The following is a 14,709-nucleotide window of genomic DNA, read 5'->3' as shown; positions in this document are numbered from 1 at the left end:
TCGCATTTTATTCTCCCTCCATGACTTGACTTTACTAGGTATTTAACGTGTCCATATACCTCTATGGTTTCGAACACGCCTATCCCGAGTCTGGCTTCCGATAAGATCGGGGGTCTGACTCAAGACAGGAATCACCTAACTAAAGGGTCCTTCCATGTCTCATAGCCCTATGATGTAACCGTGGCAACCATATGGCAAAATGACGTAAAACTACAATTAAATGAGAGTGCTCTTCCTTGCACGGGTACTCGAGTCCTGTGAACGGACTCAGCTCTTGCTAGACTGGACCCGTGCCAGAGTAGCCTACTCGTGGAGACCCTACTTATAATTTGGGTTTTATGAGTAATGTCAAAAAGGATCAAAGTTGATGTCTGTATAGCATTAGATTAAGCAAAATATTTAAGACACATTAATTACTGCAATCTTTTGAGTCCAGGGAACATTTTGTTCAGGGTAAGTCGTCCTTATTCCCACCCCACACCCCCAACAATTTTAAAGACATATTTGTTAGAATTAGTTTAAGGTTAGGGTCAGTGATAGTTAAATACAATACCTTTTAAAACAATTTGTTCTATAAAACCAACATAATTTGTATATTTCGTAATCCAGTATCGCTATGTTTTGCCTTTGAAAAATTAGACATTTTGACTATTCTGTGTAAAATTTCTTCCACAAGGGTGCTTTTGATGGTGCTTTTGGAAGAAATATAACACAGAAGACAGAATGAGACATTATGGGACTAAATCTTCGTTTTATTCTGTAGACATTCGGTTCATTCTGTCAAAATACACCCTATGAGTTTTATAAATATTAAAATGCAATTTCACTTGTTGATCCACTGTGTGGTCGAGTGGTTGGAGTACTCAGCTACAATCCCGATGGTCTGGAGTTCAAATCCAGGCCTAGCACTATGTCGTTTGTAGTGTTTAATGTAATACCCAGTTGATATGGCTAATTCAATACCCCAAATAGGGGGGGGGGGGGGGGAATACAGAAGTCTTTACTTGTTCAGTACTATTATGTCACGATTCACTATGCAACTTTTAGATATTACTACACAATTTTAAAGCATTAAACAGTATGTGCTAATGAATTTTCATTTGACTAGAAATATTGCTAATCCAGATTTTGAAAACAAAATATTCTCTGGAGTCCTCTCTAGCATTGATTGAGTATACAATACAAATGGGAATGCCTAGAAAACTCACAAGCTATATTTCCAAATTAGACACATAGGTGTTGTTTGATGCCTCAGATTTAACCGACAATAAAACTAGATGTGAATCAACCATACCATTTAACTTGTTTAATTCCCCATCTTGTTGTTAATTCACACCCTACATGTACTTCTGTTTCCGGAAAGTCACAACAAACGATAAACCAATTAATGTCTGACCAAACGATAAATGTCTTACTAAAGCACGACAGTATATAGTAGTGTCAGATTCAACAATGTCATTCAACAAACATTCCTTTCCTTTCCTCTGACTAGATCTATAGGAATCTATAGCCAGGGCCATAGCTAGCAGGGGAGCAAGAGGGGAAGTTGCCCCCCCCCCCCCCCCCGAAAAAAATCCGGAAAGCATTATAGAAACTTAAAGAAAATTCTCTTCTTAACTGTTTAAGGAGTTTTAGACTATTAACTACTCAGTTGCCCCCCCAAACAAAAAATTCTAGCTACAGCCCTGATAGCTCAGTCAGTATAGCGCATGGCTGAGATGCTTTGGTCGCAGGATCGAACCTCCTTCGTGGACCTGTTCTCTATTTGAGTTTTACTACGACTGGTATATACATTGTATATCAAAGGCCACGTGACTGTCTCTGTGTTGTTATATATGTAACAGGTGGAGGGTGATTCTGATGATGACATCATTGAGGATGATTTCCAGCCGATCCTGTCCAACAAGAACAAGTTCGGACAGCCTGGGACGAGACAGGCCACTGCCGTTTGGTTCAAGGAAACCCAGACAAACCACGTGATTGACGAACATTCGGGGAAGTTTGCCAGTTGGTTCCATGGAATAATCACAAGAAGGTAATTTTTTTTCCTCTCTAACCTGACCTCTGACTTAGGGCACTTTCCCTCTAGTCCCAAATTTTCTTCATTCTTTTAAGTACACTTTTCAGAGGTTGTGGTCTGTGCTAAAGGATGGAGGAGTAGCCCTGATCTCCAGTCATTTCCTCTGCCTTGGTAATATGGTTTAAAGTGACAGACCCTAGTTTTTAAACATTACCGTGTATTTTTACAGTATTAATGGAGACATTTTTGATAATTGAATCCAAACATTACTTTAAAAAATGGTTTAGATTATTCACTTCCATAAATCTGTGTTTTCAGACATCCTGGTCTTTTTAATACCACAAAATGCATTTTTTAAAAATATTTTTTAAATGCACATACCTCTGAAAAGTAATGGCTCTGGAGATGAGATCAAGTCTATTTTTGTAAAGGGTATTTCACTGTTTCAACTTCACAGACTCTTGTTTCACTCCAATGCCACTTTATCCAAATTTGTTACATGTTTGTAAATTAACCAAACATAGTGTCCATTTCAATGAGTTGAAACTAGAGTCTGTGACTTTAAAAGTCTTCCTAGCCTCATACCTATGAAACTGTAAAGTCTAGAATCCGGGATTTAATAGAGCTTTGTCCAAATTAAGAGACAGACAGACAGATTTTTACTTTGCTCAAGGCCACCAACTGGTAGCATCAGAGGATTAAATACATATAACAAATAAGTATATAATATAAATATATGTCAAGACTGGAAAACAAAGAACATGTAGTTATTATAGTTTAGAGACTGCCAATGTTGTTAGTGTGAACTTAAGTTTTATAAACATGATCCAAGAGATTGCATTAGTAGTTTGTGTCCTGTTTAGAAAAGTATATATTTGAGGACTAGCAGAAACCTTGAAAAAGTTAATAACTTTTAACTTCTACAATAATAATTATTATTATATTTATACAATAATAATAATTATTATTATATTAAATTTTATTTAGAGAAGTTAAGTTAATACAAACAGTTTTCTTCCTCAGAATGTATAGATTAGTGATATTTTTTTTGGATGTGCTTGCATAATACTATTCCTGTGATTGAATTTTCATTAAAAGAAAATTTGTGTTTACAGACAGTCGGAAGAGCTGTTGAAACAGAAGATTGTTGGCTGTTATCTGATCCGAGTCAGCGAGAGTCGCTTCGGATACACACTGTCCTTCAAGTAGGTTATAACTTTTCATTCGGATAGATATTTAGCTTAGTATTATGTGCAAAGTGTATATATATATATATATAGTCTGTCCCGGGTCCCATTTCTGGATAGCCAGGGGTCCAACTCGGGACACATGCTCGAAACCCCCCCCCCCCCCCCCCCCCCCCCAACAATGTTTGAGCCAATCCTCAAATTCTGGTAAAATCGATAGATATATTCAGGCACAATGTGCTGGCCTGAAACCTTTTCAACACGTATTTCCATCATTCTACCCACAATATTAGTTGTAACCCATGCAAATACACATAGTGATACTTTTGCACATCTACATACAGGTAGATGTTTGGCAGTAATACTAATATGAAGTATATTAGTTTGTTTTGTTTAATGACACCACTAGAGCACATTGATTTATTAATCATCGGCTGTTGGATGTCAAACATTTGGTAATTTTTACATATAGTCTTAAGAGAGGAAACCAGCTACATTTTTCCATTAGTAGCAATGGCCCCAACAACGGGGATCGATACCAAGCTGACCACGCATCAAGCGGGTACTTTAACACTGGGCTACGTCCCACCCCTAATACTAATATGAATAAATATTGTCATCAGGATTTTGGCATTTTCATTTCATTCAAGAAAAATTAGCCTGCCCGCGCTACAAAAATGACTATGTATAGTTTCAAGAGTTCACATAATTGTTTTGCCTTATTGAAGTGAATAGGTGAGCCGTAAGTATTACTATTCTGATGTTGGTGGCAGTGGTGACAGTGACAGCATCAACTTTACATTAAAGTTTAATGTTTAAATTTCACATTAAATTCCATTTCTCACAGACTATACTAAAAGGCAAAAGTTATTGTGACATGGATTGTTTGGAGTAATAAATTTGTGAATGGATTTATGGAGGTAAACCAGAGAAAACGTACATGAAACAGCTCGAAGAAATGCAACCAAGCAGTTGTTGTAGCAATTGCATGTTTTGTGCAAGAAACATGGAATATTCGGGAGAAATCCTGTCCAGTGTTCGCCATAAAAGGTCAGACATTCAGTCGCAAATCATTGCCACTCTGTGCAGCCTTCAGAAGTCCAGAAGTCAGAAAAACACCATTAGTGAACTGTTTGATGCAATTTCGTCATGCCATGGCTCAGTGAAAATGACAGATGGCGAGTCATTGGGATGCTTGAATCTGAGACCTCGCAGTGTGACGTCGCACGTCAGTTCAACGTCCACAAAAACACCATATGGCACTTATGGCAACAATATCAACAAAACAACCAGGTCAGGGACCATCCCAGTAGCGGCTAACCACCCGTGACAACCACTTGCCTAGACACATGGATCTGAACCACACATCTGCGAAACAGGTTCCAGCCAGCAACCCTCACAGCCCGTACCATCCATGGCAACAGAGGTATATCAGCGAGGACAGTCCGACAACGTCTATGCATCTACGCCATCCGTGCAAGATGTCCAGCCAAAAGGCCAATCCTGTCACCAGAACATCGACGTCGACATCTCCAGTGGTGCAAAAAACACCTGCGATGGACAGCACATGACTGGAGATGTGTCCTCTTCACTGATGAATCCCGTTTCCTTCTCCACAGATCTGATGGCAGGACACGTGTCTAAGTTACGTCACGCCATGTGTTCTTGAAGGGGATCGTTTTGGAGGTGGTGGCGTTATGATATAGGGTGGAATTACAGCCACAGGCCGGACCCAGATGGTTGTGATTGAAGGCAATTTGAATGCTGTGAGGTACCAAGACGAAATTTTGCAAACAACTGTGTTACCGTTTTTGCAACAGAATGGCCCCGGGATGACATTACAACACGATAACGCCAGACCACACATTGCTAGAGTTGTGCAGCAGTATCTGAATCAGAACAATGTTGAGGTGCTACCCAGGCCTGCCAGGTCCCCAGATTTGTCACCAATCGAAAATGTCTGGGATGAAATACTTCAGGAACTCGGCTGATCCTTCCTTAGATCTGGAATGGCATTTCCATGAACTTTCTCCAGCGTTTAGTGACCTCAATGAGATGAATATGCCAGGCCTGTATCACTGCTCAAGGTGGACACACTCGCTACTGACTATGTGAACTTAGCTCTGGATCCCCTCTAGTGATGTGGTTCATTTGCATATGGCAGGCGTGCCCTTTTCATGGACTATTGCTCGTTTCCATACCTTCGGACATTTCTCTTTCCAAGTTATAACGTTTGATACTCGGCAGTAAAAACTTATCATCAATTATCTTTGTCTTTTGTGTGTCACAATAACTTTTGCCTTTTAGTATACATGTATAAGTCCTAGGTCAGTGAAACTTGGTTTATAGCTGCACATGTGGATGTTCATCACACTGAGCTGAAACTTGGTTTATAGCTGCACCTGTGGATCTTCATAACAGCTAGTGCACCAATGTTTTATTTTATGGTAGCAATACATTTAATTCTTCGGAATTCTTGTTTTTATGTAATATTATATATATACATACCTTTATTAAACATCCAGACAATTTTCTCATTGACACTACATAAGCTAATAGACTTAGTGTTTACTCTGTTGTTAATTTCAAAGACCTAATATTTATTTTTTGTTAATTTCAAACATCTTAACAGTAGTAGTGTGTATTTTGTGGTTAATTTCAGAGATGTGGAGAGGTGTCGACACTACATGATTGACCAGCTAAAGAATGGCAAGTTTATCATTAAAGGAGAACCCAAGGTGCACCGGAATCTCCACGATATCATTGAATACCACAAGAAGGTTTGTGTCTGTTACCTATTATACCCCTTCACGATATAATTGAATACCACAAGAAGGTTTGTGTCTGTTACCTATTATACCCCTTCACGATATCATTGAATACCACAAGAAGGTTTGTGTCTGTTACCTATTATACCCCTTCACGATATCATTGAATACCACAAGAAGGTTTGTGTCTGTTACCTATTATACCCCTTCACGATATCATTGAATACCACAAGAAGGTTTGTGTCTGTTACCTATTATACCCCTTCACGATATCATTGAATACCACAAGAAGGTTTGTGTCTGTTACCTATTATACCCCTTCACGATATCATTGAATACCACAAGAAGGTTTGTGTCTGTTACCTATTATACCCCTTCACGATATCATTGAATACCACAAGAAGATTTGTGTCTGTTACCTATTATACCCCTTCACGATATCATTGAATACCACAAGAAGGTTTGTGTCTGTTACTTATTATACCCCTTCACGATATCATTGAAAACCACAAGAAGGTTTGTGTCGGTTATCTATTATACCCCTTCACGATATCATTGAATACCACAAGAAGGTTTGTGTCTGTTACTTACTAGTCCATCTGTAGAGGACAATAGGTTTTGTCAGTGTGTGACTGTCTAACTGTCCATCCATCTATCTGTTTCCCCGATTTTTCCAGCTCCAATACCACAAAATATATGAGTAGAAATGTTGTGTATAGCTTTGTCATACAGAGAAAGAAAGAAAGAAATGTTTTATTTAACGACACACTCAACACATTTTATTTACGGTTATATGGCTGTCGCCACTTCTTGGGCTACTCTTTTCGATTAGCAGCAAGTAACATATTGCATATTGTGGACTGGAATTGTTAAACCTGTAGAGTGCTGCAGACCTGTATGCACGTTCTAGGTCAAGTATTGTGATGGCACATGGAACCGTTGTGGTTCAGAAACAATGCAGCCTTATAAGGGTTAACACCTATGACCCAAACAGATTTATATATTATTATTATTTTCTTCATGACCAAAACGTTTCTCATGTTATCAGGTGCTAAATTCCACTTCGTTGCTATTGAAATACATGTATGTGTTGTATGTACGATTACGTAGTTATCTACTTTTGATATTATTATTGTCACATACGTGTATATGTTGTATGTACGATTACGTAGTTATATATTTTTGATATTATTATTGTCACATACATGTATATGTTGTATGTACGATTACGTAGTTATATATTTTTCATATTATTATTGTCACATACGTGTATATGTTGTATGTACGATTACGTAGTTATATATTTTTCATATTATTATTGTCACATACGTGTATATGTTATATGTACGATTACGTAGTTATATATTTTTGATATTATTATTGTCACATACGTGTATATGTTCTATGTACGATTACGTAGTTATATACTTTTGATATTATTATTGTCACATACATGTATGTACTCACTTACCTTTTTTTTTTTTTTTTTAAAGAATCCAATTTCTAACTGGGATGGCCGTCTCACAGTACCCTGTGGTCAGGTAGGTTTATTTTTCATTTAGAAAGACATTGATTTCACTGTAACTCAATAATTAATTTTTTAAAAATCACTAGTTTTATATTTAAATCATTGATTTAAACTTTATTTAATTACACAGTAAAACTAACGATTAAAAGTAATTGCCAATTATTTATTGTAATAACTGTAAAATTAATACCGTATGTAATTCAGATTTGTGTTTTGTAATTTTCAGTGCAGCAAAATTTTTACTTTTTATTTTATTTTATTTTATTTTATTTTATTTTATTATATGCTGCTGACTGAATTGTATTTAAATTTTTCCTTAATATTTCTTGTTATTGCAGGAACAGGGAGAGTGTGATTATGTAGACTTGATGGATGGACTATACTTTGTACTTGAAGACAAAAAAAATGTAAATACGTTTCTTAATATTTAGACCAACAACTGTATGACCAATTAAAAACTATCACATCAACACACTTGCTACTCGATCCCTGTCTTTCTTTCTTTTTTAAATTCTTGCTTTTTCAGCTGAATTATATAATATACTTTTTAAATCAGGAATCTAAATTGACTAGGTGTAAATCCAAGGGTGGCTTCCAGGGGTCTTGACTACCCCCCTGCTACCGATTTGTTTCTTGCCTCATTTAAAGTACATTCCTAAGTGCAGAACTTTTTTTCACTTTTTATTTTCTCGTGTAAATAATTTTGGAACCACTCTGTAAAACATAATGGATCCACGCCTGTTGTCCTAGCTGAATCCAAACTAACCCACTTCTATGAAAAGAAATTATAAATAACAAAAAAGTCTATATTAGTTATAAAGAAAAAAAAAGATTATTTTTTGTACGGGAATATGTGAAGTTGTATAGACATTTCAATTTAGAATAGATGATGCATATTCAGGTATCTTAAAATGCTTAATTAAATAGAACTACATTGCAAGAAGAAGAAGTTTGGTTTGTTTAACAACACCACTTGAGCACAGTGATTTATTAATCATCAGCTATTGGAAGTCAAAGATTTGGTAATTTTGACAAAAACCTCAAACTTGTGTCCTGCAGGATGATTTAAAAGAATTGATTTTGTTTTCAGGCAAGACAATCCGTCGCACCACCCCCTGTTCCACAGGAAAGTCCGGGAATTCCCCATCTTCCTCCTCGAAATTACAGCGTGCAGACAGCCGCTCTGAGTGACCCGAAAAACAGACTGTCCAACATGGTGGGGAGACCGCTACCGCAGTTACCTGAACAGTACAACAGACTGTTGGAAAACCAGGTGAGTCGCGCAGTTACCTGAACAGTACAACAGACTGTTGGAAAACCAGGTGAGTCGCACAGTTACCTGAACAGTACAACAGACTGTTGGAAAACCAGGTGAGTCGCACAGTTACCTGAACAGTACAACAGACTGTTGGAAAACCAGGTGAGTCGCACAGTTATCTGAACAGTACAACAGACTGTTGGAAAACTAGGTGAGTCGCACTTTCTGTCTGCCAGTTTTGTTTGTTTTTGTCTCATCTTGCATTAAAATTTTAATGCAAAAATTGTTGCCACAATCACCTCCACACTGTTAAACATTTAATACAGTGAAACCTGTGTAAACCAAACCAAGCTTGGGACCTAATATTTATCTAATTTTGACAGGATCTGGTGTTTACAGGGTCTCATTTTAGAATTTAGAAAATTTGGAACCATAAAATTTGGCCTCTTTTGACAGAGGAGTCCAGTTTATTCAGGGTCCGGTTTAGACAGGTTTTACTGCATAAAAGGGACATACCCTAGTTTTTAAACACTAAGGCATATGTTTTACTATTAGAGCCATCTTTGATAACTGAAATCATACTTTACTTAGATTTTATTGTTTAGATTATTCATATCTATACATGCGAAATGCTTTTGGTCATCCTGGTGTTTTTAATATAACAAAATGCATTTCTCGTATTTTTAAAAATGCATGTACGTCTGAGAAGCAACAGTTATGGAGTCAAGTTTTAGTCTATTTTCAGAGGGTATTTTACAATTTCAAAGTCACAAACTCATGTTTCACTCAGTTGTAACTTTATCCAAAAGTGTTACAGGTTTGTAGATTAACTAAACTTAATGTTAATTTTCACGGGTTGAAACTAGGGTATGTCCCTTTAAGGGTTTAATGGTGGCAGCAACAGTGAAGGTGATGGCATCAGCAACTTTTGCGTTAAAAGTTTCACGTTTAGATGAGTTTCTCACAAACTGTAAGTCCTAGGTCAGTGAAACTTGGTTTATAGTTCCTATGGATGTTCATCACAGTGTGCTGAAACTTGGTTTATAGTTTCACCTATGGATGTTCATCACAGTGTGCTGAAACTTGGTTTATAGTTTCACCTATGGATGTTCATCACAGTGTGCTGAAACTTGGTTTATAGTTTCACCTATGGATGTTCATCACAGTGAGCTGAAACTTGGTTTATAGTTTCACCTATGGATGTTCATCACAGTGTGCATAGAAATGTTTTGTTAATGTACCCACTGTCAAACAAATATTAGATTTTTAAATCTTGTCGTCTCAAACGGAGTGTGACATAGCCCAGTAGAAAAGTGCTCGATCAATCCCAGTCCATTGGACTATTTCTCTTTCCAGTGATTGCTCCACAATATGTGCAACAAGGTCCATTGTTTGTACTATCCTGTCTGTTGGATGCAGCACATAAAAGATCCCTAGCTGCTAATGAAAAGAGTAGCCCATGGAGTTGGGAGTGGTTGTTTTTCTCTGTCATTATCTGTGTGGTTCTTAACCATATGTCCAATACCATATAACATAAGTAAAAACTATGTTGAGTGTGCCGTTTAACACAAATTTCTTTTTCTTTCTGTTTTGTCTTGTCATAGACTGCTACACATGTATGTGATCCCCTCATTTATAGAAATGTTTTATATTTAAGATCTGTGTGCTGCTAATTAAAATTAGTAGCCATAGGTTTCCTCTGTCATTACAGGGCTAGCTCTGGCACTCGTCAAATTCGCCAATTGCGAATCTTGAAAGTAGTTAGCAAATTTTATTTTAATTTGGCGAAATAATTTCATGTAATAATTGACATTTTTTAGAAAATAACTGATAATTTCTGCAATATTTGAAGTTTAATAGACAATTTGGCGAACTGTTTTGCTCACCCAAAGCTAGCCCTGCATTATCTGTGTGGTCCTTAAGCATATCTCCGATTCTGTATAACCTAAGTGAAAAATATGTTAAGTGTATTCTTTAATTAAAAGACAAAAAAATCTTAATTTTTTTGTCTTCTTATAGACTACTAACATGTGATCCAACTGTTGTATTTTTCCAGGTTGAACAACATAAGTATGATCCTCTCAACCATGGTGGTCGAGAAAACAAGAGATTATCAACCACAAGAAATCGCCTGCACTGATCCATCCCGGCCTGTGAATGTTTCTACTCTGGAATCTGACTCCAATTTATAATTTACATTTGAACTGGGCAGATCATGGAGCCGTTCGGTGACACTGATATTCAGAATAAACACAGGTGTTGTCATGTGTTGAAACTGTCATCAGAAGTGATATTGTTTATGAAATAATTCCTCGAGGTTTAATAAGAGACATTTTTATTATACACATGTTTCGTTCGCTTGTTGACTATACACGTCGAGGCCAGCGGTGACTATGAACGATACTGTTCTCTGTAGATCACTTCTTGTGCCGTACAGCTTCTTCTGGAGAGTTGTTGTAGTTGTTGTTTGTACACATATTATTATGTTTCTTTTTACATGATTTCTTTTTTAATGTCATGTTATAAACTTTGTGTGATGTAATTAACATCTGCAACAACAGAATTTTATATAGTATTATGTTTCATATGAACATTATATTTTAGTCCCCTACCAGTCCAACCAGAGGGAACTACATGTATGTTTCGTCTCCGTCTGTCTGTCTGTCTCATATTTCACAGAGTTGTGGTCTATGAAAATTTGTTTTCCAGACTTTTGTTTCACAATGCTCAGGATATGGAGCTGAAATTTGGTGTATATCAGATCAAGTTTGTGTTACGGATCAAGGTCGACATTTATAACGATTTACCCCTTGGCCCTTGAACTTAGGAGATACAAAATGCTTTGGGCCCACCTGGTAGGGGACATGTATTTCTTTAGCAGTATTCTCTGAATGCTTGTTTTTAAATGTCATGTTATAAGCTAAGTGTGATGTATATTACATCTGCAACAATTACATTTTTTATAGTATTAAAGGGACATAGCCTAGTTTTTAAACACTAAGGTATATTGCTGATTATTATAGCCATTTTTGATAACTGAAATAATACTTTACTTAGATTTTATGGTCTAGATTATCAATTTCCATACATTCGAAGTGTTTTTGGTCTTCCTGGTGTTTTTAATATCACAAAATGCATTTCTCATATTTTTAAAAACGCATGTGCGTCTGAGAAGTAACAGTTATGGAGTCGAGTTTTAGTCTATTTTTAGAGGGTATTTCACCATTTCAAACTCACACTCCTGTTTCACTCAGTTGTAACTTTATCCCAATGTGTTATAGGTTTGTAGATTAACTAAACTTAGTGTTAATTTTCACGGGTTGAAACTAGGGTATGTCCCTTTAAGTTTCATGTTAGAATTATTTTTTAAATGTCATGTTATAAACTGTAAATAACATCTACAGCAATGAAATTTTATATAGTATGTTTCATGTTAACATATTTTTTAAAATGTCATGTTATAAACTGTAAATAACATCTACAGCAATGAAATTTTATATAGTATGTTTCATGTTAACATATTTTTTTACAATGTCATGTTATAAACTTTGTGTGATGTAATTCACATCTGCAGTAATGATCTTTTGTATAGTAGTATTATAGTTGATGTTTTATAAACTTTATGTGACATGATTCACATTGGCAACAATATTTTGTATAGTATTGATTCATGTTAACATGAATTAACATATGCAAAAATCAAATGAAATTTAACAAATTATATGTAATAAAAAATTGCTTGAACTTGAAAAGATAGCGTATTATAGGATTCTTTGACACTCACCAGTTTGCAGGGTTACTTAGACATCGGTTTAATTGTTACATGAATTCCTTTTATTTTTCAAATTGCTGAAAGAAACCCCAAGATTTAGTTTTTTAGAACAGAAACTAATATCTAAAAAAGTTTTACTTGGAGTTAATTTTAAAAAAAAGGATACCATACATGTACATTTTGTTTCAAAACCCTGTGATGGTAAGTTCTTTAAATATCTCGCCAATTCATCGTTATTAATAAAATCATTATGCCCATGAAGTTTTAGCCTTTGAATCAAACTTGAACTAAGTTCTACTGTATACACATTAAAGTTTGTTTCCTAACTTTAAAGCTTGCTGAGTATCATTGTAGACATTACTTTTAAACTATCAACCTTTGGTGATACATGTACGTATATGAATTTTGAGAATTTTGAATGGGCAGGGACATAATGCCAGTGATTAATAAAGGATACTCCCGAGTGTCTTGTGATATCATAATTTATCAGCATGAGTTGATAAAGTATGAAATCCGAGACTTGCAGAGGATTTTTTTATTTTTATCAACGAGTACTGATAAATTATATCACAAGACATGGCGGGGGTATTCTGTTTATCATCCATTATCATTCTTTTCATTAGTGACAATTGTAAACAGTGTCAGTAATGTGGGTTGAATGTCACTATATTTGGCAGAGGTAGACTTGCTAACTAGTAGAACGACAGTGGCATGACGTCACTAATGATAGGTTTAGCGCTGAAACATACACAGTGATGCAACAAAATAATACCTTGTGATCAAACTTTGATCAATCAAGATTATAAGAATCGATATCTCCTAGGAGAATATCACAGGAGATATCGCAAATTATAGTGCCAGCGATATCTCCTACAAAAGTATTTAATGGAATAGAATGAATGAATATTTAATGACACCCCAGCACAAAAAATACATCGGCTATTGGGTGTCAAACTATGGTAATGCAAACAAATAAAGTGATGATCAACATCAATATAAAAAGATTTAAATAAAAATACAGTGTAAAGAACTGTGCTAAAATACAAATATCACAGATAGATACGGACTTTTACTCAAAATCTTAATTGTATCCCGAAGAAAACAAGGGGATTTGTGCTGTATTGGCCACTCTCAAAGATAATGTTACACCCCTGCACCACAGTGAGGTTACTGCACGTGCAGGGGCTTTTAATGGATGATAATTATTGATATTGGAAGGCCACAAACACATAAGACCAGGGAGAATTGTCCATGGTTAGGATTATTAATTGTAAAATGTTTTGGTTATGGAAGAAGCTGCATAATTATATATCACATGTAAATTGTTATAACATTGAATTAACTATTTATATTCCTGTTTTAATATTTTTATAGTATATTTTTATATAGGTTTACAAATGTATTAATTTTGTCCTATACATTATTGTATTATTACAAAAGTATTTTGCATAATTTCATTTCTTGTCAATAGTTTTATTTTAATCAAGTGGAACTCATTCTCAATACAGTGCAATTGCATATATGTAACAATTCTCTTTGTCAAACACTTAATCACTTTAAGCACAATTTGTACCTAGCATTGAGCACAAATTGTGATGAAAGCAATAAATTATTTCATTTTTCTCAGTTTGTGATTTTTTATTTATATAGTGTACAATTCTCATGTTCTTGTTTTTGCTGTTCTATGGAATTTATTTTATATTAAACACTGCAAGGTTCTGCCTAAAAATTTATGAGTGATGGAAATAAAATGCCTAAGTGTGAAATTCATAACTTATTAGACTGACATAGCATTATATACTGAACAAAATAAGAAACTTGATAAAAACAAATCGGGGGAATAATTGTTATATATGCGTTTAAAGAGTGTTCCATGATGCATTGTTTGGTTCAAAAATCATGGCCATAGGTTAACAGAAACTGGGAGAAATATTGACCAAGTGTAGTAGGGGTCAAAATATCCCCACCCACTTAACAACGGGTATGACCACCTCTTGAATTGACCACTGCAGTGCATCACAGGCGCATAGAATTGACTAAAGTGTTGATTTCTGCCTGTGGAATATTGTTCCATTCCTGAATGAGCAATTTGGAGCAGTGGCAATTTGGAATTGATTGCTCAAATGTGTGTTCATGATATAGCGGTCTTGACCACGCGTTGTAACACGCGGACGTC

The 14,709-nt window shown here is 35.6% G+C and overlaps 1 protein-coding gene across 1 annotated transcript in view; it reads left to right on the top strand.

The window, feature by feature from the left end:
- The window catches only part of LOC121386712 (myosin-IIIb-like), a 52,119-nt gene extending 40,286 nt beyond the window's left edge, over positions 1-11,833 (top strand). Inside the window, exons 23-29 of the mRNA XM_041517709.1 lie at positions 1,845-2,035; positions 3,136-3,225; positions 5,870-5,987; positions 7,469-7,516; positions 7,842-7,910; positions 8,594-8,776; positions 10,818-11,833. Coding sequence (XP_041373643.1) covers positions 1,845-2,035; positions 3,136-3,225; positions 5,870-5,987; positions 7,469-7,516; positions 7,842-7,910; positions 8,594-8,776; positions 10,818-10,901 — 783 coding nt within the window. The 3' untranslated portion in view covers positions 10,902-11,833. The remainder of the gene's footprint in view (positions 1-1,844; positions 2,036-3,135; positions 3,226-5,869; positions 5,988-7,468; positions 7,517-7,841; positions 7,911-8,593; positions 8,777-10,817) is intronic.
- The last annotated feature ends 2,876 nt before the right edge of the window (positions 11,834-14,709 follow it).

The sequence above is a fragment of the Gigantopelta aegis genome, chromosome 2, assembly GCF_016097555.1.
Source record: "Gigantopelta aegis isolate Gae_Host chromosome 2, Gae_host_genome, whole genome shotgun sequence".
Lineage (NCBI taxonomy): Eukaryota > Metazoa > Mollusca > Gastropoda > Neomphalida > Peltospiridae > Gigantopelta > Gigantopelta aegis.
Note: the sequence above shows the minus strand (reverse complement) of the source record. Positions and strands in the feature narration are given on the sequence as shown.